The sequence below is a fragment of the Gambusia affinis genome, linkage group LG23, assembly GCF_019740435.1.
Source record: "Gambusia affinis linkage group LG23, SWU_Gaff_1.0, whole genome shotgun sequence".
NCBI lineage: Eukaryota > Metazoa > Chordata > Actinopteri > Cyprinodontiformes > Poeciliidae > Gambusia > Gambusia affinis.
In genome coordinates, this window is record NC_057890.1 from 15326003 (window position 1) to 15351416 (window position 25414).

General features: G+C 36.9%; 1 protein-coding gene and 1 long non-coding RNA gene across 3 annotated transcripts in view; one reads left to right on the top strand and one right to left on the bottom strand.

Annotated features, from left to right (window-relative positions):
* Nucleotides 1–6: 6 nt before the first annotated feature.
* LOC122826340 lies at nt 7–19416 on the top strand. Its single transcript, XR_006369766.1, has 3 exons — nt 7–373; nt 5673–5793; nt 17982–19416. It is a non-coding gene; the product is annotated as an uncharacterized LOC122826340 (long non-coding RNA).
* Nucleotides 1988–25414, bottom strand: part of lin7a (lin-7 homolog A (C. elegans)) — a 28288-nt gene continuing 4861 nt past the window's right edge. The window contains exons 2-6 of one of the 2 annotated variants that reach the window (XM_044108060.1): nt 18047–18165; nt 11051–11122; nt 5702–5911; nt 5139–5350; nt 1988–4099 (exon numbers count right to left, since the gene is read on the bottom strand). In XM_044108060.1, coding sequence (XP_043963995.1) covers nt 4075–4099; nt 5139–5350; nt 5702–5911; nt 11051–11122; nt 18047–18165 — 638 coding nt within the window. In that variant the 3' untranslated portion in view covers nt 1988–4074. Of the gene's footprint in view, nt 4100–5134; nt 5351–5701; nt 5912–11050; nt 11123–18046; nt 18166–25414 lie in introns of both variants that reach the window. The other variant, XM_044108061.1, reaches the window with a different exon arrangement.

Consider the following 25414-nt stretch of genomic DNA (forward strand, 5'->3'; position numbering starts at 1 on the left):
CTTCAGCACACCTGGCTGCAATGTTAGCTCATTAGCAGAGCTCTGTGAAGCCTGACTGCATGCTAGTGAGAAAGTTTGGCCATTTTATTCAAGTGTGTAGAACAAGGGACACAGCCAAAGAGTTGCAGGTCACTGGACCTTTAGGAACACAGTTTTAACCCACTGCTTTAAATGTCTCTCTGCGTCAAAAGACATGCATCACATAATTAGGTCATTTGCAGGATTCTGCAGAACTTGAGTGCATAAGGAGTTAATTCAGTCATATTTCAGGCTGTATGAAGCAAAAAGCAAGATGGATGATATCTGCGCTTGAGGACTGGAGTTTGACACCCATGATCTGCAGAATAAGGATTACAAACTATGGAGACAAACAGTTAAGTCCACACTTGTTTTTACTACTTTTGATAATTTATCCTTTGCAATGAGCTCCAGGTTTGTGAGGTTAACTTGCTTTCTTCCCACAACTCTAATCCTTAGTTCTGCCCAAAGATCCTCTATCAAATTTAGGTCAGAACTTTGACTGGGCCACCAGAAATGTTAATATTGCTTTCAATCAGAAGAAATGTACTATATTTATTCAAAATCTGCCATAAGTGTGAACTATTTTAGACTTAACTGATTCAGGTAGAAATGTCTCAGAGCCTCTGGAGCTAGTGTGTATTCTATGTTTTCTTTTGGATTTTATTGCATTGCTCCAATTGTTATTTAACCAGGAATGAGGGAAATAAGGGCCAAGGGAGACATGGCCTAACTTGCAGCCTTATGATGAGAAAGAATCTACAAACAAAACTTCTTTAAAAAATTAAATGAGAGAAAGTTATTTAATCCAGCTCTTAGTTTTTTATGGAAAAAAAAAACTGAGATGAAAAATGCAGGACAAACATCAGGTAAGAAAGGAGGGAATATAAATATCTTTTATCCAGATGAGGGGACAGAAACAAATTCACTTTGTCATTTTTCCTTGTCTTAACTTTGAGTTCTCATGCTTCTTGGGGGAGATTGCTGCACAACAATGGGTCATGTATCTCTGCATGTCTGTAGCTCTCTTTCTCTTTTTAGCAATAGGCAATATATCATCTGTTGCATTTGACTGCATTACAATGTAATTTGGATTGCAAAGACTGTTGGATCTGGATCTGTCTTTATGGGTTGGCTTGATTTGTTCATGCAGTTTATTTGTAACAAACTAAATAAGAACTGAGTTCATTTACACTTACAGTTTGATTTTGCAGAATGGCTTCACCTATTTGACACCCCTTTTTGATAAAACTAGAACTGAAGTTCTATTTAAGCTCTGCAAATCCACTTCTGCCTCTGAGCTAGACAGGTTTTTATTCCTCTATTATCAAATGCAGATTTCTGTTCTCCATTTGCACTGAGATACTCGGAGTGTAACAGCGCCTGAAGGCGAACACAATCGGTGTAACGGGGCTCCCTCCCCCTGATGTGCTGCTATGAAACATTCCAACAGAGGCTTGTATTACGATAACCCCCACAGATGTATGCAGCCCTAAAGAGTCGGCTCTAGTGCACCAGAGTTGCTAGAATGAAAACTTTGATATGACAAAAAGTAACTTTTGTCACTTCTCAGTCATCACTGATTGATATGAGAGTGAAAATTGCAATGAGTGAAAGCTGTCATCACTGTAATACTTTGTGAAACCACAAGGGTGAGGTGTTTCATGTGCACCATCATCAATGTGATGTACATGAGTTTAATCTGTCCAGAGACTGTTTGAGGAAGGAGCTGCAAACACAGAGCACAATACTGTATGTGAGGCAGCAACTTTAAAACCAGATGTTTCCATAGACAGATTTATTTTTTTATTCACTAAGCATTTAGTCAAACTAAAACCTTCCTGTTTTAGACAGGATTATCAAAAAGGCTATTTATTCAATGCCAGAATAATAGGAGTGTTATTTCATACACTAGTTTAGTGTATTTTATTAAAACACCTAATGTGTGACGGAAGAGACAGCAAAGCAGTACAATGAACACAAGAACATATATTTATTTATACAAATATAGTATGTATAACAATTGCATATCAACAGTTTGTATTTTTTTGTTGTTATCTTTACGATACAGGACTATCATCCTTCAAAGTGTAAATCAATTACGAAAAAGTACCTGTTTTAAAGATACAAAAATGATATTTCACTTCTTTTTCATATTTTTGGAGAGTGATTCAGGGACAAATATGTTAGAGTCCAACATAAAATATCACCATAACTGCATTATTTTGGGGAATGCTCTGATTATATGTGCTATTGGTGTCAAATCTGCGATATTGTATAGTTCTGGTCAGAAGCTTGCTTACAGTCACCCTGTGCTTTAATATCATTATTTTTGGCTGTTTTCTTTTTCAGGGTTGATTGATTATAAAAGATGCAACTTTGATAAAAATTTAAACACAAGAATTGGGTTCAAAAGAGTTGATGTTTTGAGAGGGTCACTCTAAAAGTGTGCTTGCTTGTTAGCTTGTTATATTCATTGCTAAGCCAATTTTGATAAGATCTTTGTCCAATTGAAGCACATTGTTCATAACCTAAAGATCCTGGAACACCAGTGCCACAACACACAGAGAAACCAGTTTAAAAAATAAGTGTCTCAACCACAAAATATGCTATTGTTTTGTAATTCTGGCTTAATTAATTATTAAAAGCTCAAATTTAACAAGATTCTCGCTAGTGGTGAGTCTATGTAAACTTCTGACCATAACACCAAAAAGAAAATGCATTCTTATGACCTTTTAACTTTTTTTACATGACCTATATTCTTTTATCACTCAAAACGTGTTCAGAAAAGGATTAATTTTGGAATAAAATATAGGACAGAAAATCCAGAGCCAAACTCACATAGTCAGGAAATCAAAGGCGTGTCAACAACAGAAAAAGACAAAATAAAAAACTTTAAACACAAAACACAGAAGTCTGACAGAAAAGGGAGCACTTTGCAGCAAAGGAGGGAACAAAAGTAAAGACAGGCCTAATGGGAAGGTTACCACTGTAATTTTGTAGATCAGATACATTGCTTAAAAAAAACAAAAACAAAAAAACAATCATTTTTAAGAGGCAGTGAACTAAATCCCAAGCCTTCCACTCATGATTGTTAAAAAGGGAAAAAGCACAGATTTATTCTCTATTTCACAAGACATTTTTAAATAATAATCTGCATGTTTAAGAAAGAATATATATGAAATGATAAAACTTTAAATCTCTAATATACAATATTCTGAAAAATAAACATAATTCTAGCATACTCTATGTAATTGGATGACATTCTGTTAGTCTGTCGGGAACACTAGTTTGATATATCTCTTTTATATATTTTCTATATACATTTCTGGGGAAATTATTGATTTGGAGTTTGTTTTTTTAATAAATATTGCACAGTAATTTTATATTTTGTCAGTAAATCAACCTTAATCTCTTCAAACGGTACAGTGGATTTGAATTCGGAAGCTGCCTTACAGTAAATGCAACTCTGTTTGCTTTACTGCAATTTCAATCACTCATTAACTCTTCACGTGTATTTAATCATGTACTGAACCAAACAATGTGTTTTATTGCTAAAACTACAAGATATAAAATCTGTTCTTGCTACAGTATAGAAGGTAAAAAACAGTTTATCGAAAAACAGAACAAGAAATCATTCATATGGGACACAAGCACCAGAATTGAGGATTTGATCGAAACACCACGGTACAAATGATATCTATGGCAAAATGGCTGAAGCTCTTCTGCATATTAGATGGAAGGGTTAAAAATTAACAATTGGAAAAATAAGCAACAAATGCAAAAAAAAAAAAAAAGGGGGAGATTTAAAAATTCACAGCTGGGGAACAGAAAACTATAAAAGGGAGTACAAAGTTAAACTGGACAACTTTCAGCATGTTTGTCAAAGCACCAGTTTCACACCAAATTCTCTCTTTGCTCAGTAATTGGTGGTTCACTGGAAGAGAGAAAGAGGAAGTCAAGAGAGTGTTTTTGCTGATTTCCTCCACTACAAAGAGATTCCTTTGGGATCCTAAGCGCATGTAGGTGATCTTTGAGATCCACCTTGCAGGGCTTTTACTTCTTCTTCTTCTGGAACAACCTGTGGATCACAAAACAGACAGAAAAAGACAAGCTGAGAGCCACGACTTCACATTCACCCAGAGTCCACTTTAACCTTTCCCCCCAAAGCATGCAAAACTATGCTGCACTCCAGTCTTGTCCTGTGGCATCAACTTGGCTGCTGGAGCAAAATTCTGTGGTCGATAAAACAAGATCTCTTTTCAGATAACTGTCTGCTCTGCAACTCCTCAGCAAAGGCATATTACAAGCTCCCAGATACCTTCCAACACAGGCAATGTGCCAAGTTTAGACCAACTGATGTGCTTGAGGGATTACATAAAGGCCACAGAGAACCTGGATGCTTGCCTCTCCCCAACATGTCAGACAAACACTTGAAGAATTGGAAATGGCTTTGCAGAATTAGGAACTGCATGATACGATCTTTCTAATGGCATTTTTTCCAGTGGCGTTAGTGGTTTAGGTCCACAGGGAACCTGTTTTGTTTCCATTGAGAAACTGACATTCAAAGCTCCATCCAACAGAGTTTCTGGTGGATACAATATGTCCCCAAAAGGGCATACATGATGTAATCCAGATTCGCAAAACAAAACAAAACAAAAAAAAAATCTTTTCTGATAAAAGTCCAATCAAAACAAGATTTTACTATTCAAAATAAAGCACCAAGGTTATAAAATAAAACAACTTTTGTTTTAGTGACATTTAACTGGAAACAAGTTATCAATAAGTCACATCAAAATGGAAAGGAAACTTGCCAACACACTATGTATTGCTGATGAAATACGGTCACTACATTTAAAGCAAAAGAAATTTCACACAATAAAATGTATATTATTTTTAATGTATTTAAACGGGCATTGGTTTTGATCAAATTCAAATATTGAATCTCTTTGATCAATATTGAGTTATAAAAAAATAATATTCCTAGTTCAAATAGTTTTTTTGGCCCTACTTTGTAGTCAGTTCAGGGGGCTCTAAACCCAAGACCTTTGGAATAAAACCACGCATGCTGTTGGATCCCCCCACCCCTCACCCTTAAAGTAATGAAGCGCCTCACCTACGACATGTGATTTTGCTGAGTAGCCAGATTCTGCTGCTGCTGTTGCTGCATCAGGAGCTGCTGCTGCTGACGCCGCCGAGCTGTGCGGAGCTTCTCGAAGCGCGCCTCCATCTCCTCCAGCACTTTGGGGGTGTAGCGCACCACCAGCTTCACGCTGTCTTTGGCCGCTTTCAGCAGCTCCACCGCTTTCTCGTGATGTTCTCCTTCTACGCTCTGCAGGGAGGGGAACAGGTGACTGTCTCAATATATTTTTAAAAACACTTCCCTTCACGTTAATAGCTTCAGATTATGAAGACATGAGCAGGCGGAATCGGTCTGTTTTAATAAATGCTCTAGTGAGGAAGGAAGTTTCTACTGCCCACTCAGGACATGCACAGCATTTTGACCTTCATACAGCTGCTCTCCTAAATGCTCAGACTTGAGATCAAATGCTTCATAAAAAGCTGATGAAAATTTAGTCCGACAGGTTAAAAAACCCCTAATCATAAATCGGCGCAGAGAAGTTTATCTAAAATGTATCTGTCTTTATGTGCAGCATAAAACTGAAAAGATGATCAGACCTACCACGCCGTTGACAGACAGCAGCTGGTCCCCTCGTTTCAGACCGCCGTGTCTCTCAGCCACGCCTCCAGGAATGATGCGGGAGATGTAGATAGGTGAGTTCTGCTCCTTGCCACCCATCACATTAAAGCCTAACCCTTCCTCTGTTTTGGGAAGCTCCACCACCCGAGGGTGAGAGTGACCTTCGCTGGCTGCAAAGGCTGCAACTGTGGCCTTAAGAAAAGAGGGAAAAAAAATAAAATAGTAACAGCTAAACAAAGGTTGGTTGTAACGTAGGGCTGCACACAAATATCCTTTATGTGCTTTGTTACCATGTACATAAAATATTATGTTTAGCAGTTCTTGTAAAACATGCATGAATTATAACAAACACATTTTCAATCATATTTAGCATAAACATAAACTCATGTTAAGCTAGTTTGGCTAATAAAGATAATTTTGAGTTTTCATTAAATTTAAACAATAATGATCCATGAACAGGAATATAAGTTAAGTATATAGGTTTCCATGGACAAAAATTTATTATTCAAGTTTTTTTCTAAATTACTGAAATGTAAGCTGTGCTTCCAAGAACTAGAACGTTACAGTAATGTTTCAGTTAAATATGGCCGCTGATGCATGATGAAAAATAACTAACTGGAATTTCACCCCTACATGAAACCAGCATTCAAAAACTAAAACAAGTTTTTTTTGTTTTTTTTTTTCTTTAAATTTTTTTTAGCTACAAAGTAAAAATACAATACAAGTGCTAAGATATTCCTCGAGATATGTAGAGTTTTTGCTACTTTTTGAAGGAGATTGTTTTGTAATTACACTAGCTGGGTAGGAGGTGCCAGTCTGAGGAGGGAAACGCTGGGGTTCAATGAAGCAGCTTGCATGTGAATATTTGTCCAGCTGTTAATAACTGTCATCTACAGTCACCACTATTCATGAAAGCTTTTTACAGCCAAATGAAGTAAAACGTGACGTAACCATTTTTGTATTGCGAAAGACGTTTTTATGACAAAGCGACAGGATTTAGTCAGGGCTGGGGATTTTATATTCTACGTGAGAGGTTTCTGGCTTTCTGTGCACATGGATTAGCACATCTAAGTTCAGGACGAAGAAGCTGCCAGACAGCTTTCCCCCTCGTTATCTCCACCAGCTGTGGGGTTTCTTTGAACTGCAACCCTTTCGCACCATGGAACAAAGCACCATGGATCTTTTTAGCCAAGCTTAGGAAAATTAATGGCAGAAATACACTGAAAGAGACACTTCTTTCCCACTGTTTTCCATGGGAGCTTCTGTGTTAAGTCAGCACCGTTTATCATAGCTGAGACATCATTACAATGTAAAAACATAAAGAAGGGGTGTGTTAAATTTTTGCAGATGTGCCATCCACATTTACAACAGCAGAAAAGTTGGACTTTGAGGCATCACAGCTTGCCAGTCTTTGCTCATACGTCAATTCCTAGAGTTTCCAGATTCAAATTAATTTCCGATTAAACTGTTTCTCTAAATTATCAATCTTCCCCTGCAGTTTGTTTTATTGAAGCGATCAAAACATAACAAATGCTGCTTCCTCCTATTTCCTCCCTGTTCTTTGCCATGTCTTTCTCTGAGTCTCCTCTCTCGCCCTCTGTGTCCCACCGTGAAGGCTGCTTCTCAGCATGCACACCATTGCCTCCCAGAACTCACAGCACATCGACCTTCACAACTTTATCTGGGTTTCTGCAAACAAAAACATAATCTGGCAGATGGCCGGCGCCTCCCGAACACAGGAGGGATTTAAATGAAAAGCTTGCCGGAGGAAAGACACCCTGCACTGTACGTGCAAATATAGCTTAGCGTATCACTTTATTCTTAGCCTCCAGCTCTCGCTCTCTTTTTTTTTTCCTGAAAAAATACCAATGAGTAATTGATTGGATTAATGAGGCCCTAAAAAAGGGATGTCCAGGTTAAACACAGGTCTTAACTGCCAAGAGATTTGCCGTCTTGCTTCATAAAATACTTAGGAGGCAGAAAAAAAATCAAAAAAGGTCAATAAAGGATTTCTTTTTCTTTCTTTTCTTTTGCAATTCAATTTCTAGCAACAACTTCAGTTTGCAATGCATTTAGTTTTGATTTCCAGCTGGCTGTTTCTGGATGCTTGCCATTTTCATTTTATTCAACACAGTTTCACAAAAAGCAAAAGATAATCGGCTCTCTATCTTTCTGGAAAAAACTTTCCTTTCTCAAGTAAAAATGTGAAACTTAGAGGGAGTCATTTTTTTCTGACTGTTCTAAAGGAAAGACATGCAATTTATCCATTTGGGAGCAACATTGGTCTAAAACTAGATGTAACAGACGGAGACGAGGAAGGAGGGATGATGGTGCTTCTTTGCTCCAACTGGGGGTTTTCACAGTGAGAGACCAGACTTGTTGCTAAAGCCTGTTTTTAATTGAGACATTAAATAAAACAGCTTATTTCAGCACAACAGTCAAATGGAGCAAAGATGCCTCAAGGAGTCTTACATAAATTGCGTAATACAGACAAATCTTCTTTAGTGTTGATGTATTCGAGTTGCTTAGTAACGCATGAATGTGGATTATCTGTTGGAAAGTTCTACAACTCCAAGGTTTTTATTTTAAAACGTATCTTTAAAAGCTCCACCGTGGTTTTAAATTAAATATACTTCCTTAAAAAAAATAAATAAATCAAGCCCGCTTTCTTGGAAAACAAGATGGATTCTGCATTTTTTGCTAAACCAAAGTAGAAGCTGGTATTTTTTTCCCCACCTCTCCTGCATAATGCAAATAGATACTTAAATGCATACATAATACATCATGTAAATAGGACAAAATACATTTGTGCAGAATTATTGTACTTTTTGTGCTGATGCAGTTTTAGGTGCCAATCTGCCCTTTTTGTGTGATTTTGTACAGAAATGAGTTTACGCTCAACCTATATGGGGTTCATAGTATAGACGCCATTGACTTCGGGAGCGTCCTGCATTGTGGTATGTGCTTCTATATTTCCAGAAAGCTGTGGTTGTAGAAAGAGTGATGCAGGAAACATCCCATAAATTCTAACTTAATAATTAGAACCAGAATTTCCTTTCAGAAGCTATTTTTCTGTATGACCTAATTAATTGACCAACCCCTTCCTTGCCCCATCACTCATAACAGTACTTGAACCTAAGTTAACCACACCACGCTATGCTTAGTGTGAATATGATTTTTAATGGACAAATAAGAAGCTAACTGAGCAGCTTGTATTACTTAAAGCTTTCAGACTAATTTGAACTGAATTCATACTCAGACACACTTTCTTTGTTTTGCTTTCCCAGCCTTTACACTCCTTCCACCCACTCATCACGATGTGTTGAAGAGGAGTAGACTCAGCTGGACCCTGAACTAATGAGGGACACTGAGCCTGGCTCTTATTTCATGTTTTTGCCTACTTTCACTATCCTCTCCCTCTTCACATAAAATCTCAGACACCTTCATCCCTTTTCTTTAAAGTCTCTGGGGTTTGTTTCCTGTTTATATTCCAGGTATATAAAGCTACCACGGCTAGTAAAACAAAGACATCTGGGGCCAGAGAGTGAGATGGATATTATGTAAGTGCAGACAGATTTGAAAATACAAAGAAAATGTTACTTTCATCTTTAAGATTCTGTCTAAAATCCAAATGGCAACTGATTTTCAAAGGTAGTTTCAGCTTCTCAGTCATTTTCGCTGCCCTGTGATTTGAGCTAATCTGGTTTTATTGTGGGTGGAGGAGCCCATTATTTGTGCTGATGTGGGCATGTTTGTGTGTAGCGGACTCTCTCCATTCTCAACCCACACACCTCCCTGCCATTTAATCATCAAATCAGCAGCATTCCAGTACAGTCGGTTCTTTTTTTTTTTTCCCTCTCGGTTTTCCTTTCAGACTTTTAAGTCTATTTTTTGCCTTCATAATGAGCTTTTTAAATCATGTATTTGTTTTTGGGCATTTTAATTAATCTTATCTGTTAAGTATTGTTGCTCCACTGCCTTTTTATCCTTCAACTCAGTTATTCCCAATGCTTTGACTGGAATCAGACCTGCCTCGACAACCAGTCTGCTTCATATTCAGCCAGCAGCCCTTATTCCCGAGCGTCCCTTCCTTCAACGTTCTGCCTTCACCTGTCTTTATCTTCAACCCCACGGACCCCCAGCCATATTTTAAGTGACTGTAGTATACCTGTTATTCATTGGTAACTTGTGTCCTGCATTCTCCAAATTGATTGGATAACAGGTGGTAATCAATAGTTTCTTTAAGCGTAAGATCTCTTCATCTTTACTGAAGACGTTTGAGCTTTTCGATTTGGTTCGGCAGAGCTGGAATCCTCAGTAATGGACAACCTGTCCATTATTTGACCACTCAGCATGAGGAAACCAATAGAACAGCTTCAAGTGTTCCTCTGGACTTTATTCAGAAAAGCCTGGCAAAAGATTGATTGCTCTTTAAACTCTTCATTTAATCATTATTACAACCATAAAATTCAATGTAATTCATTGGCATTTTACACAGTGGATAGAGTAAGTGAATAATAAGCAGCAGGTCTTTGGGGATTTGTCTCTACCAGCTTTGTACATCTACACAGAATCTGTTGCCATTTCTTCTTTGGAAAATAGTTAAAACTTAGTTTAGACACTGAACACCATTACTCAGAGATTCTGTAATGGCTTTGGTACTGAACTTGAACTTGGCCAATCTTTAACACATTAATATTTGTTAACTCCTACAGAAACACAGTGACACAGTATGAGTCTAGCATGGCTGCCATGTAAGTGGACTGTTTTCTGAAATGTTTATGCATTATGAATGTATGGATTGAATCCCCATTTTAAATCCTTTCCTTCATTTATCTTCGCCAGTTCAGTAGGATGTTCATAATTTTTGGCTTAATATAAGTGATTAGCTGTAGAATAAATATTGTTTCATCAAAATACTGTTACATTAGAACCCCATAACCAAGGTTTAATCCAGCAGGGTGACGCCTGTGTTAATCTGCAAGAACTTGGATGAATACAATCTGCAGATTTTTTTTTTTTTTGGATCAAATATTCCTCAGGTACTGACATACCTAAGATAGTACTTTATCATTTGATGTCAGCACCTAGCCTTTGGTGCAACCACTTATGCTTTGGCCTAATTACACACATTCTCCTAATGAGGATCATTAGGAAGGAGGCTAATTTGTTAATTTTGTTCCAAGTGGCTAGAAATTACTGGTGAAGATATCACTGGCTATGTGATTTAGAGATAATTCACCGATCATTAAGTGAGACTTTCAGCTACAAAGCATGTTGTTTTGATTTCAAATAATGGCAGTCATGGTAAACTTCCAGAGCAGTTCTTACCTTAGCCGTGGCTCTCGCCTGGTACTCTGGGCAGCCGTTCACTGTAATCGTTTCATGCATGTACTGATAGACCTGGAGGAAATGAAGACAGACGTGTGGTGTAATTACACACGACTGAAACATAAAATCACTACTTTCTAGGACCAACTTCCTTCACAGCTGGCCTCACAGGCTCAGATTTCACTGCAACCATCTGACTGATGGGGGGAAAATAGTGTTATATGGTACCTTCAAAACATTTAATGATCTAAATAACAAGATGATTGTCTTACTTTAAATATGAAAAAGCAGGTTTTAGACAACATAACACCATGCATTATATATTGTCATTTGATTTGTACTTCTATCTTAATTTTAATCAACATGGCAGAAAGCCTGCTGTTTGCAATGCTTTTTAAATCTACTTTGATTATTCTTAGTTGGTGTATCATGACTGAAAGTGGTTTTTTGACCTCGGCTACTGACTTAGGTTGCAGAGTTTCCAGCTGAATGAAGAAATGAAAGGATTTCTGCCAGTTTGATGGAACCAAGGCAGACAGCTGACCTCTCCAATTAAATCCTGGCTTCCAAGACTACTTTACAAATTAAATACATAAAGAATTGAGACTGATTAAGGTGGTTTTAAATACATAACAGTAAAATCACAGCATTTTTATTAGAATGTAATAGAATAGAAATATTCTTTATTGGCCCTCAATTCTGGTGTACAAGCAGAAGGGTTGCAGACAAGTTGAAGCATGCAGAGTAACTTTATGGGAAAATAAAACATAAGAGGCTGTAGTGTTAGGAGAAATTATGCACAATTAGTAAAACTGGCACACAGTTATAAGATGTGTAACTGAGTGGGATCATTTAACAAATGTACACACTCTGCATGTATATTTGTGCATAAACAAACTAAGCAGTCTCTATCATATATACAATATATATATATATATATATATATATATATATATATATATATATATATATATATATATATATATATATATATATATATATATATATATATATATATATATATATATATATATATATATATATATATATATATATATATATATATACAAAGGCCTTCGGCCTGGTGAAGATGCATAAAAGTAATAAAATAAATTTTTGCTTTTACTATCACCTCATCTGAACGATCTTCAAAGCTGAAAAACATTTGTTTTTCAATACTTGATTAGTACAAAATAAAACAATAGTTCTGGGTCTGAAAAGGGAATTTAAAGTGGAATATTTATTTTTCTTAGTCAGATTTTTTTCTTAGGCAAAATTATAATGACATAAATCACATCTTATAGGAGGGTAAATTGTATTGACATTAATGATTCAAAACAATCCTTTCCTGAAATTAATAAAGGTGCACCACAAGGCTCTTTTCTTGGCCCACTACTTAGTTTATGCCACAATTTTCTTTCATGAGCAGAGTAAAGATTAATGCTATGAGTAGTTATTCACATATGTAGTAAAAATAAATATCAGTGTAAATACAAGCACAACATGTTCAAACAAAAATGTCCTTTTGTTTCCTAAAAGGACATTTTCAAATGTGAAGTAAAACCAGGAGAGTAGAACCAGGAGATCTAATTCATTTTCACCTTTCCCCCAAAAATCCTTTACAAATCTAACTAAACTTCTGCACAGTAATATTTAGGCTTCAAACACACTTTACCAGACTTCAGTTGATGAATGTAGCAGTGAAAATTGATGTAGCCATCACTGCTGTTATCGGATGAACAGTCTAAGTTGGATAGATGTAGAAGTTTAAGATGATTGATGAGCTGATGATAAAACCTCACAGCTTATCCAAGATTTGCTGAGCTGGTGCAACCAACTTGATTAAAAACTTACATTTCAGAAAAGATTAGAATATTCCGAATGATTCTGTGCCTCAGCACATCTAGTGGCTTTCAAATTACACTCATATCAGTTGCAGTCAATTAAGCAAGTGAGCCAGCCAAAATGTGTTGAAAATAATGAAATGGATAATTTCTCAGAATATCAGATTTGTGGCCCGGATACAGATTTCAATCACTTTTTCCTGCTCCGAGACATTGTATGTTTCACATCAGAGCAGAGCAGCTTAGTGGAAACGAACAGATCGGACAGCTTTGACGTACAACATCACAAAGCTCTCAGTTTCCTGAATCATCAAAGACATGTATACTTGAAGGATAGAAACACAGAGATATTTTTGTGTTGGGATCGCAGAGTGGGAGAAAAACATATCCCTAAGCAAACAAGATTCATAAGCTTGTTTGCTTATGAATCTCAAAGACCAAATGAGCTGCGTTTGAGTGCACAGCTCTTCATCTCAGACCGCAACACATTCTGTGAGTTTATGGCGCTGGTTCTCTGTGAGAAAACGAGCCCAGCAGTTCACACATGCATACAAGTTTTCAAAATACCTTTTTTCCTGAGGTCTTTTCCACCTCTGCACTTTTTGAGGCTGAGCGCAGCTTTTAAAATGAAATGAAAGGTTTGTCTTTCTTTTTACTGCATATGGAGCCTATTATTCACAGTTTTTATCCCTTTCTTTGAAACCCAATTGTTAAAGCCATTTAGAGCTATTTATCTGGTTCTCAGCAACTCTACTTTCACAGACACGAAATGCAAAACAGTGGCAGCTTCATCTAGCTATTACTGTAATGCCTTTAGCGCCTTTAAACCCCTGTCTCGATTGTGCAAATGTTTATTAGCAGCACCATTCAAGCATGACAGGAATGCCACAGATAAAGCTTATGCAATATTTGGTATCTGCTGTCTGAGAAAAGGTGGCACAGCAGCAAACAGAAAAGCAATGACATCAAGAACAGGAGAATTTCTGGTCACCAACTTCTAATTTTATAACAGCCATATGCTCAGTTCATAAGGCAAATCTTACTCATTTCTTTTGTAGGTGTTGAATTATTTAGGTTATATTAATTTGTAAGTCTTTTTTTCCCACAATTTAAACCCTTTTGATCTGGGAATGAGTTGAAATCACCAGCAAGAGATTACAGTTTTGAACTTTGACATGCTGCCAAGTTTTCTTCTCTCTGTGTAACATAAGTGTATTTGGTGTGTGGAGGAGGATAAACAGTCTGAACATTTGGACTGCATCTAACCCTTCATGCTGAGGCACATTGCACTATGTTTTGGATCAGTGTTATTTCTTTTGATGAAAATATCTCTGCTTTATTAAGTTGGCTCATCACTGTTTTTGGCATTAGGTGGTTTAGATGAGATGCAAATGCTTTTTGTTTTACTACCTGCAGTCAGTGAATCTACGGAGCACAAAATGAAGAACAGGGTTGAGAGAAGACGTAAGACTGTGCATAATACATTGATGAACTCCAGTCCTTATCAGCAAAATTCAATACAGAAGGATCTATGTCTTTTCTTTTCTCTTTTTTTTATGTAAGTCCTGCAGGTGTAGTTTTCTTTTCTTCTGAATAGCTAAAATGTTCACCACATTCCAGCACAAGGTTTTTTTATTCCTTTTCTAATAGCTCTGTACTTTGAGAATGCTGTGAAATGTCTTCTGACTTGAATTTATGCAAATCTGCGTGCATTACGATCCTTGGGTGCTTAGATTTTGGTCTTTATTATTGTGTGTCAATTATTTTCCCTGTTCATTTCAGGATTATAGGTTTTGGCATGTTCAGTTCATTTCATTTCATTTTGTTTGAAAAGTGTTGGCATGTTAGTTTATTCCTTTGTGTTCAGTTTCTTAGTTCATTTTTCACTCCTTGTGATAATAACAATTCAAGAAGGCATAGAGAAAAGATTTTAAAAGGGTTCATCAGAGTAATGTACGCTTTTCTAACAGCAAGAATTTGTTAGAAAATTGCTTGTTCTGTTTAAACATTAGCTCAGTAAGAAAAACACACTGTCAACAAATTGTGGTGGTTTGTCAAGTATACTAATTAGAAAAGTCTAAGATTAAAAACAAATCTGAGACTTTAAGATGAAAAGAGATTTTGTTCACCAAATGACTGCCAGTTCTAATGTTTTTGGGGTGGGACTCACATATTATCACCCAAATTCCCTCTCCTCAATCATTTCCAGCAGGTTAGCTCCTCCAGCCATCTCGTCTTGCGTCCTTCCCATCCCATTTGCAAGGCTGATTGACCCTGAGGAATCGCTCCTAGTCATGCAGCACTAAAGCACATGAAAGTCTTCCCCCGCCCTTCCTGTCATTGCAGAGCGTGGCATGGAAAGACAACCACCTCATCAAACTCTATCTCTTTGTCATTTGCCTGAGCGCTGCTGAGGCTGCTCTTTCCCTGCTCATCATTCTTCATATTGACAGCCAGCTTGTCATCTTTAACAGTGCAGAATCATGTTTTGCACATTTTTCTGCCTCACCAGTAAAAACGGCGACAGGATTTTGGAGTTGATCTAAAGACAGGATTAGTGACTCCATCCTTAAAACTAAGAAAACAGAACATCTCCCTGCTTTCTACTGACTGACACATGTACGCATTAGTAGAAACTTTGCAATAAAAATGTGGGAGATGATAGATATGCTCTGTTATTCAAAGGTTAAATACAGTTGGAGTCTATCGTTTTTTAAAGATTTTATCAAATTTGTTTGGTAATTGCAATGAATTGTAAAATGCAGCAGTCAATTTTCTTCTGCAGCCAAGATACAACTCAGTTAGTTTTTCTTCATAACCTTCGTCGCCGCAGATCTCTGAGAATCCCTGCTGGTTTCCCTGGCGACTGTGTTTAGTCAGGTCTTTGGAGGTGAAGCTCATTGTCTCTGGGTGAAGAGCGACTGCTGTTGGTCAGGCTGTTGTCAGGGGTTTTTGAGTGTCCATGTCATTGCACTCCCGTGCCCGGCACCGAAACCAGTCAGCCGATCCTCTCGTGCCAAGACGTGCCAGGGTTGCGCTGACACGGAGCCGAGCCGGGCTCTGTAGGGGAAAGGGCCAGTTCTCTACTCCTTTATGTCACTTTGGTGGTGGAAGTTTGAGCTCATGTTCTCTCAGAATATATGTGGCTCTGTTTGAATCCATTAGTGTTGGAAACATTTTCATTAATGTGAACCATTTGTGATTTTTATAACCCTGTTTGTAAAAATCAGCTTGTCTGCCCTGTGGATGACTGATCTTGTTTATAGAATTAATTTTAACTGTCAGGACATTTCACACTGTAGGTGAGGTGCAATTTTATGAAACCTATATGATGCAAGACGTGGTGGTCTTGCAGGATCCAAAGCTGTTTGTGCGTAATCTACACACTTTTCCTTAAATGCTAATCAAACGATTTCTTTAATGTTAAACAAAGAAGGAGGAAGTTGACTCCAAAGGCATACAGTCCTCATTCTCAAGTCTTCCAGCATCCTGGATTCTTTCAATGTGTGCTGCCAACACTTTTTGTGTTAAGTCCTAAAAATATCATAAGTCTGCCAAGGCTGTCTTTGCATGGAAGCCAGACCTGTTTTCTGTCAATTCTGAAACATGTTGCTCCCTAATTTATGTCCCGCATGAGCTGGTGTGATCAGCAGTCAGTAAAACCTCTCGCGTTGCAGTTTCAAAAAGCCCAAATTACAACTTAAATTTAATTAATAGTGGCTGCATGTCCTGAGAGTGTAAAGCACCCGGTAAAGGTTGGAAGAAGGTCGACTTGGTAGATAATGTGAAACTCCCTCCAACATACTGATCAACTCCTCCAATACTTCAGTCTGGCTCCAAATTACATTTTAACTTTGTTTGTAATTAACTTGCAGTCCATTTCAGCATCTGTTTCCTGTTTTCCTGCTCTTTAATGCTGCTGTTTGCTTCCCAAACTCATGTCACCGTGAGATGATATGGTATATTGCAACAGACAAAACACTAAATGTACAAGATCTGTGGTTATGGGCCTGTGTAGCGGCAGCACGAGCAGAAAGGCTTCTGTTTGCTTTTTACGCCTGTCCTGTTGATGAATGAGGTTACAGCAATGAATCAGCTGGGGGATGTTTTGGACGGTTCTCGAATGAAAACAGAAAGGCAAGATTTAGAATTCACTCTATATTTTACTCCAGAAGAAGGAAATTAAAGGCAACTTCATTAAAATTAAAGGGAAGCTTATCAAGGCTTTATAGTAATTTTTTTAAAATCACACAGTTTCCTACCACCATCATCCTTAGAAATCAAAAATAAAATAATCAAATAAACCCCAGGGTTCTGCCATTAATATCTGACATTTTAATTTCATGATTGATGTTGCACAGCAGTGACTTAAAGGTATAATACATACTTTTTTATAGTGTCTTCAAGCAGGTTGGAAATTAATACTCTAAAAAAAAAACCCATCACATTACAGATGATCTAATTCCATCAACAGCAGCTAAAATGTATTCTGTCAACATCGGCAACAGATGTTGCTGCGTAAACGCATTAAATATAACTTATGGTTTCTCTATTTGCACTCTGAAATTAGAATTTTTGACATCTGAGTCATAAAAATAAAATGATGCCCTGCATGGCTGCTGCGTTCACAAAATAAAATGAAAAGCCCAGCAATGAGTTGTTTATTTGCCTTTCCAACAATTTGGATATAATTAAACCAGAAGCACACATACTAAATTTTAATTCCAATCGGGTACCTTTAATGTCTGAATAACTATAAAATATAGCTATTCAATGATATATATATATATATATATATATATATATATATATATATATATATATATATATATATATATATATATATATATATATAGTTATTCAAACCCTAAACGGAGAAATAGATCAAGTTTTGTTGCTTCATTTAAGTTTCTTAATTTCAAAATTGTGTAAATAACAGTTTATTGGACTTAATCTAATTATAAAATGGGTAAATACCCCATTTAATTGCAAACAAAAGCAAAAGGATTTATTTTCTCTGTTTTATTTAAAATGGCATCTAATCATCTTGGGTTTTTTTGTTATGTTTTTTTTTTTTTCGTTAACAGGGCGGTGTGACATGAGTAAGGTCATCAGCAAAAGGAGAAATCCTCCCACAGTGGTGCTGACTCACCTCTCTGATTGCTGTGCAGAACTCGCTCTGCAGAACCTTCTTCAGAGACTGCAGCTTATGGCCGGGAACATCTCCTGATTCCTGCAGCTTCTCCAGCAGCTCAATCGCCCGGGCAACATCTGGCAGGAGGAGGAACACAGAATTGGTATAATTGAGCATATATGTGTGTGGGCACTCATAGCAAGAGGGGGAGTTAAAAAAAAAAAAAAAGTAAATTACATTAACAGCACAGCAATGACAAAGGCGCTGGAGCAAATCAATGGATGCTATAATAGAAATAGACTCTTTCAAGGCCACCAGTTGCAAGGATGATGGAGTAGGAATGAAATCTGAATCATTTGCATTGACTGAGGTTTATTCACAAAATAACAGGGAGCAGAACAAAGTAAAGGCTTTTATTTAAATTGAACTCTTCCTGAAAATTGTGAGGCTACTTCTTCGTTCTACTGTGCCTACTGATGTAGCCTGACAGCCTGATTTACTTTGGTTAAAGAAAAAACGGATGAAGATTAGAAAGAAATCACGAACAATTAAATGCAAATCGCAAAACATGATAAGCAAGATAAATGACAGTGAGCTGAATAGGTACACTGACCCAAACCTTCGCCACCTTCGCTCAGACTTTCAAAACCCTTAATGAGGCTAAATCTTAGAAATCTTTCATCGCATTATCTGCTAATTAACTAAAAATATAGTAATAGTGTTGAAGTTTCCCAGCGAGTTCAACACTTCTTTTGCTTTTAATTAAGCAGTCAACACACGTTGGATTGTCCATTTTCTCCTCCTACTGAAAGGGGACAAAATTGGTGAAGGGATGAACTCAGAGACCATTACCACTTTGGTCCTGGAAACGCTAACCTTAATTCAATTAAATGAGCAGATCTGCTGCATTATTATGATCCTACGTGGGTTTGAGTTTTGCTTTTTATTTGTGTTTTGATTTTTTTCTTGTTTATTTATATTCTATAGTTCTATGCGTGGCTCTGGGTGTAGAATCTCAAGCTTTGAACTCCTCTCTCAAGAAAATAACCATAACTATAAAAAATTTGTAGCATAGATTTTTTTTTCTTTCTTAAAAACAAATACTCTTAAGAAACTAATTTCTGTTTAAAACTGTTATCACCAGTTTTACATGGATTTCTGTTTATCAGGCAATATAAAGTCACTAGCTCATGATGCATCTGACTAACTTGCATAAATCACCTTTGCAACCTGCAGAATACACACACAACAGAGAGAAAACCGTTTAACTGTCCTTCCCTCTTGTATTTTTCTGTGTTTTGGTTTAACAAACTCTGACTGACTTTCAGTAGATATATGAATAAAATTGAGTTGCTGAGCAGAGGATCTGTCCAGTACAAAACAGTCTAGTCATTTAGTCTGATTTTTCTCAATCCAGTTGATTCTTTTGACCTCTATGTCCCTTTGTGAACATGTGCCAGATTATTTATGACCCTTTGTAATGGCCCATTTGACCCTGCCTTTTATTGCCGCCAGTTTGAATTACTGCAAAAGATCTGTTTAACACTTTCTGTTCTGAATCACAGAGCATATGGTGAAAATTTTACAATACATCAAGTTATATCCTCCCTGTAATAGATCCTCATATTCAACTTGCAGCGTAAAACTGTGCTTTAGTTGCTTTAGCCCCTATAGTCATACGGCTAAGTAACATTCTGTACCTCTTTGAAGGACCTCAATAGAAATAGGGTTTCAGACCGTTTTACAGACTATTTCCTCTGCATGATGCAGTCTGAGGAAAAACTGCTCACAGCAAGGTCTGTGGGTCAGAAGGTAACCATGAAAACTCCTGCTGTTTTCAGAACTGTGTGCAGCTCCAACGACTCACTGCTGGGAGCAGAAAATGTCAGAGAAAGACGCCTGAAACTCTCTGTGAAAATAAAAAGATACGTCTGTAGCTGGCCAACATGGACTAAACTTGTATTATCTGGATAAATAAGGATTTATTTTATGAGATATATAGTAATAATACTTTCAATCAAGGTAAAAGGGTCTAATTTTTAACCCTTTCTCTCAAAATCCAAAAACTCTTATTCTCAAAAGCTCTTAATAAGCTGGCATGCTTCCAAACACCAAGGGCAAAGCTGTCTGAGTGTTCTGAGCATTTCTGTCTCATTAAACAAAGGTGAAAGGCCAGCGAGACGTATTTTTCTTTCTGCTTCTTTCTGCTCATTAACACACTTTACATAATCGGCATCAAGACCCTGCACCAGCTAAGACGAACAGAACTTCAGAGACGGATATTGCAAACATTTTTTATTTCATTTACTGCTGCTTTCATCCAGCTGATCATAAATGACAGCTGGACGTTTCTGGATAAAAGCTTTGAGTTAAAATAGTGCAATCAGGAACTTCCTTTTGCATCATCAGATTCAGAGAAGCTGTGCAAATTCAAGAGGGAAAGTTCAGATCCTTTTATCCATACCAGACTTGGCATGATTATTAATTTACAAACTAATTTTTCAAACATCTTAAATCCGAAGCATGCATAAAAAAATTAAACTAAAGTGTGTGTACACCAGACACTGTGCACACTAAATCAGACGTTTATATACTCATCTTCTGCATGATTTAATGATTTATTTGAACATAAACCCTTTGTTGGAGTAAATGTCGCTTAGGAGGTTACATCGCAATCACTGTGTTTTGAAGCCATCAACAGAATTCAGTTGATTTTCTTGCATGACATGACTTTTAAATACAGTCTTGCATTTCAAATTTCATAATGTTAGCCTGCTTTTTCCATAACGACATCTTCACCAGTGTGTGTTGAGATCATTGGTCACTTTAGCGTTTTCAAGGTGTTGGTTATTCAGAAAGTTCAGTTTCTGTCGCTCCACATCCTGTTTGCCTTGTTCTAGTTTTGTACGTTTTCTGTCATCACATTAAATCTTTTACCATGATTTTTCATAGTCTTTGTCTGCATGTTCTCTACACACAAAACACGTCAAACGTGTGTGTAACAGACATCAAGTTTCTGAAATGGCTCCAACCTCAACCCCACTGAAAATTTAAGGATTATGTTTAAAAGCGACAACCATTTCAGAAATCAACCCAGTTTAAATTAATCCTAGAGATTCTGCTTAAAAGAAGGATCCAATAGCTAAATAGATTTATGCCAGAAACTGGAAGATGTCTGGCTCATCTACTGTTTTGCTGAAGGTCATAAAAATAAAAATTAGTTGGGATCTAATTTTGACCCTGCAGGGATTAGTGAAATGATATACTTAATTAAAACTGTGCATCCAATACTTGCTTTTAAAATGAATGGGTTTTTTATATAGATTTTTTGAAGTAATTCTAACTTTAAAAAGAAAAAAAAAAAGTCAAGCCCTCCTGATCATAATGGATGCACATTTCTGAATAACAGCACTTCTGTACAAACAAAGGTTTAAGTACTGTGACATATTTTAGCTATAACAATATTCATTTTAAAACAATGAGTACATTACAGAAGTAGATGGTTGATTTAGTTTCAACTCCTGTTGGTAGCAGAGATAGTTGGCCATCAGCCAGCAGGCCTTAATGTTCCATCAAGCTCACAAAGTATTAAATCACCTCCTCATCCCATAGAGGGGTGAGTTATAACCCAGCTCTAAAAAGGTTAATGATAGCACTACCGTAGCCAATCACATCTCTTTATCAGGCCCGGCTCAGACACAGAGACATCGCAGCATTTCTCAGTTCCCTACCTGGTGAGCTCAATAAAAATCTCACATCTGGAAATGAATGAACTACATCTATATTTTATAATACAACTCAGATATTATAGAGAGAGGTTTTCATCAGCTCAAACCAATATCCACTTTTCTCTAAGGTCTGATCTGCTGACTTATTCTTTTTCCTGTTAGGTTCTGGTCTTGATTGTTGTCATGTCTCTAAATTCAACCTTTAAGAACTTTTGTTTTTAATTTGGCCACAGTTGAAACGCACAAATCTCTTCACTTGGTGTTTTGCAAAGAAAATAAAACTATTTTAGTCTTTTACTGCCTCGCTGTACAATGCCAACCTTGTGTCAGAATGAGATACGCATGGTACGACAACACCATGACGTCACATAATAATGTGAAAACATGCTTTTTACACAAAGACAGGCAGCAAAAATCAATAAAATGAATGCTAACATAGTTCCAAACAGCAGAACAAAATGTTATTCTCCTTTTACCTATCCACTTATCTGCCAGCTATGGAAAACGTTAAGTTGAGTACAACTTCTACATATTTTTTCCCTATGTTAACCATGACAAATATGTTTTCAATTTCATTGGAACAACTTTATACATCTTTGAAGCACTTTGGGCTGTACTCTCTCAAGGCAACTCTTGTGATGGAGACAGAAAAGCTCTAAAACATCCATCCGTTTCTTCATGAATCCTTGAAATTCAAGAACAATGACTGAAAGGTATATTAAAATTTTTTTAAAATTGAGTTGAAGCTGAAAGTCACTTTGTGACAATTATGTCACACCACAAAGCTACAGCTACTTTGAGCTGTTACCATGTATAAGATACCCTGTCTTTTATTTCTGCTGCTCTAATGAATCAAGAGTGAGAAAATGACTTACTTTAGCCGATAAAATTATACAGAGATTTTGTTTTATTAGTCACATGACTGTCTGAAGGTTTCACTTTATTTTCCAAGATTGCCAATTGTGAAAAAAGCCTTTTAAAGTTGATTTACTTCCTTTTTAGACTGTTCTGTCAAGAATTTGAGAGATTATCAGACATTAATTGTACAGAAAGGGGGCAAAAGTGCAAAGATGATTGCTTTATATTTTCCCTTGTGTTTCTTGCAATATTCTTTTTCATGGCCTATGAAAGGTTTTTGGAAAAATTAGCTGAGGTGTTCTTGCTGTGTTCAAAAGAACATCAAAAAGAAAGTACAATTTCAAATTTGCCCTAAGGAGTCAATGGTGATGTGTTCTGAAATTTTAACCTTTCTTTCCCATCTATCATGCAGAGGTGACATTGAAATGGTAAAGACAAAAACATTTCCAAAATGTAAAATAAATGTAACCAAGTGTCAGTTGCTAGTTGGTTAGCAGCCTTTGTAATCCATCCATCCACTACCACTGTGTTTGTGATTTAATCCACTTAACAAATTAATGACATCATAAGCAAAGAATAGTATGTGGAAATACAAACACAACCTTTCAAGATGACAGGAGGAGCCTAAAATCTGTGAGTTCCCCAATTACACAGTAACCCTCAGCATAAACACAACTTATTTAAAAGTCAGGTCAAAATACAAATGGGCGGGTGTTCCCAACATTTTTCATGCAACTTTTTTTCCCCGTCTCCAATTAAGAGCTGAATAAAAAATGGGGATGTAGTGCGCCTGCTGTGTTCAAAAGAAGATTAAAAGGAAGATGTCACTCTGAGACTTCAGTGCACATCATCTGCAAACCCTGAGCCTGCAGGAACATTCAACTTTTTGTCTAATCTGTCTTGTAAATGTGATGATTAAATATTGAAGACAAAGGCATTTACAGACGCAAAACAGGGATGGATCTATTTCTATTGTCAGTTGCTTAGCAACAGTGTTGATAAGCAACAAGAGATTTACATCTCCTAAATGGCAAATATATTGTAGTTTTCTCTGTTGGAAAAATGACCTCACTGACTGAAGCATCAGCAGATGAACAGTTTCTTTATTTATATATATATATATATATATATATATATATATATATATATATATATATATATATATATATATGCTGTAATTTCTTTCTGGCTGTCTTAATTAACCATGTGGAGTTAAAGTATCTGTAACTATACTTTGATGGAAAGACGTTCAGCATAATAACTCATCTATAATCTAGATTATTCACTGCAAATCAAATCGGAAACAATTTTTTACCTCAGCACATCCTAATAGTCTGTCAAGTAAAAGAGGTGCATGCCAACACCAGTATCCAATCTCCCTTCCACCTAAAGCGATGAGAGTTTTGATTAGATTTTTTTGTTATTTTGATCTGCTGATTAGAGAAAAATTCAGTTTCTGGGAAACTGATTTGTGCATCTCTAATAAGAAGACAGACTTAAGAGAAAATAATGAGGTATGTAGACGGTGTTTCTACAAAAATACACCCCAGGAAGTCTTTTCCCTTTGGTGATACACTGACTTACTGAAAAAATTCAACATATTTGTTTGGAGAAAGTTGAGTAGCTAAACTCATGGTGAGGTGTAATGAAGGCTTCAGCACTCGACAAGCCCTCAATATGCTGTTGCTAAGAGGTGTTGGCGCAGGGCAGCGTTCCAGTTTCCTGGTATAATTTGTCCATTTAGAGCAGATAGCAGAACATGGTGCAGTCCATTGGCAAAACTCAGAAGTGTTGCTTTGACACACAGCTGCAATAAGGTAAATAAAAACCATCCATATTAGTTGCCAAGCTCATTAAAACAGAAGATGTGGCAATATGTCTACAACCTCTTAAAAACATCTGGCTCGCATATTGATTAAACTCTTGTTTTTCATCTCAGCAGATGTCAGAAGGTCTAAATTACCTCGGCGGGTTTCCGTCACACCTTTTAGATGTCATGAATGATAATGAAGTGTCCTGACAGAGGGTCTTGTAATCTGCATCTGCCACTTTGACCTGACTGCCCTTGATGCCATCAGCGTCTCTGAATCCAACCTCAGAAACTGAAATGATCGCCTTCTAAACGGGTAAAATGTGCCAGCAGGGTTTTACCAACCCAGTCCTGCTCACATACCAAGGGAATTAGCTCTAATTTACCCGACTGTGACTATGCTCTCAGAGCTCGACAAATCACTCCGAGTGAGCTAATGGCTCCTGTAGCCTGTGGTGAAGACGGAGACAGAAAACATCACACTCCTAATGTCCTCTTCATCCTCCAGTAATGACGGGGCAGTGTCCCTGCAAGATAATTACCTGAGAAACCCCTTATTTGTGCATTAACGACAGGTTGTAGCAGCTACTTGCGATGTAAACTTGTCAGCAACTTTTGAATCTCTTTAAATGACCTAAAACTGTAACTTACCTCACTAAGATAAAAAAAGTAGGTCAGGGAAAATCAAAAGGTGTTGCTTTTTCTAGCTGCACTGTCCATATGACAACCTCACATGTAGAGGATGAATTCATTCTCTCAGATTTTCTCTCCTTCTCAACTGGAAGCTTGAAAGAATTTCACACAATTTCCTCAGTAACACCGGGCTGTGCTAGAAAATGTCTTCCTCTGCACCAGGCGAAATAAACACATTTTCAGTTTTAACCAAACAATTTCTTTGTCTACAAAATCACAGCAGAATCTGGCAGCTGGTGTGAAAGTCTGAGTGCATTTCTCCAAGTGGGCACTTTGTTTTTGTTTTTTGTTTTTTTT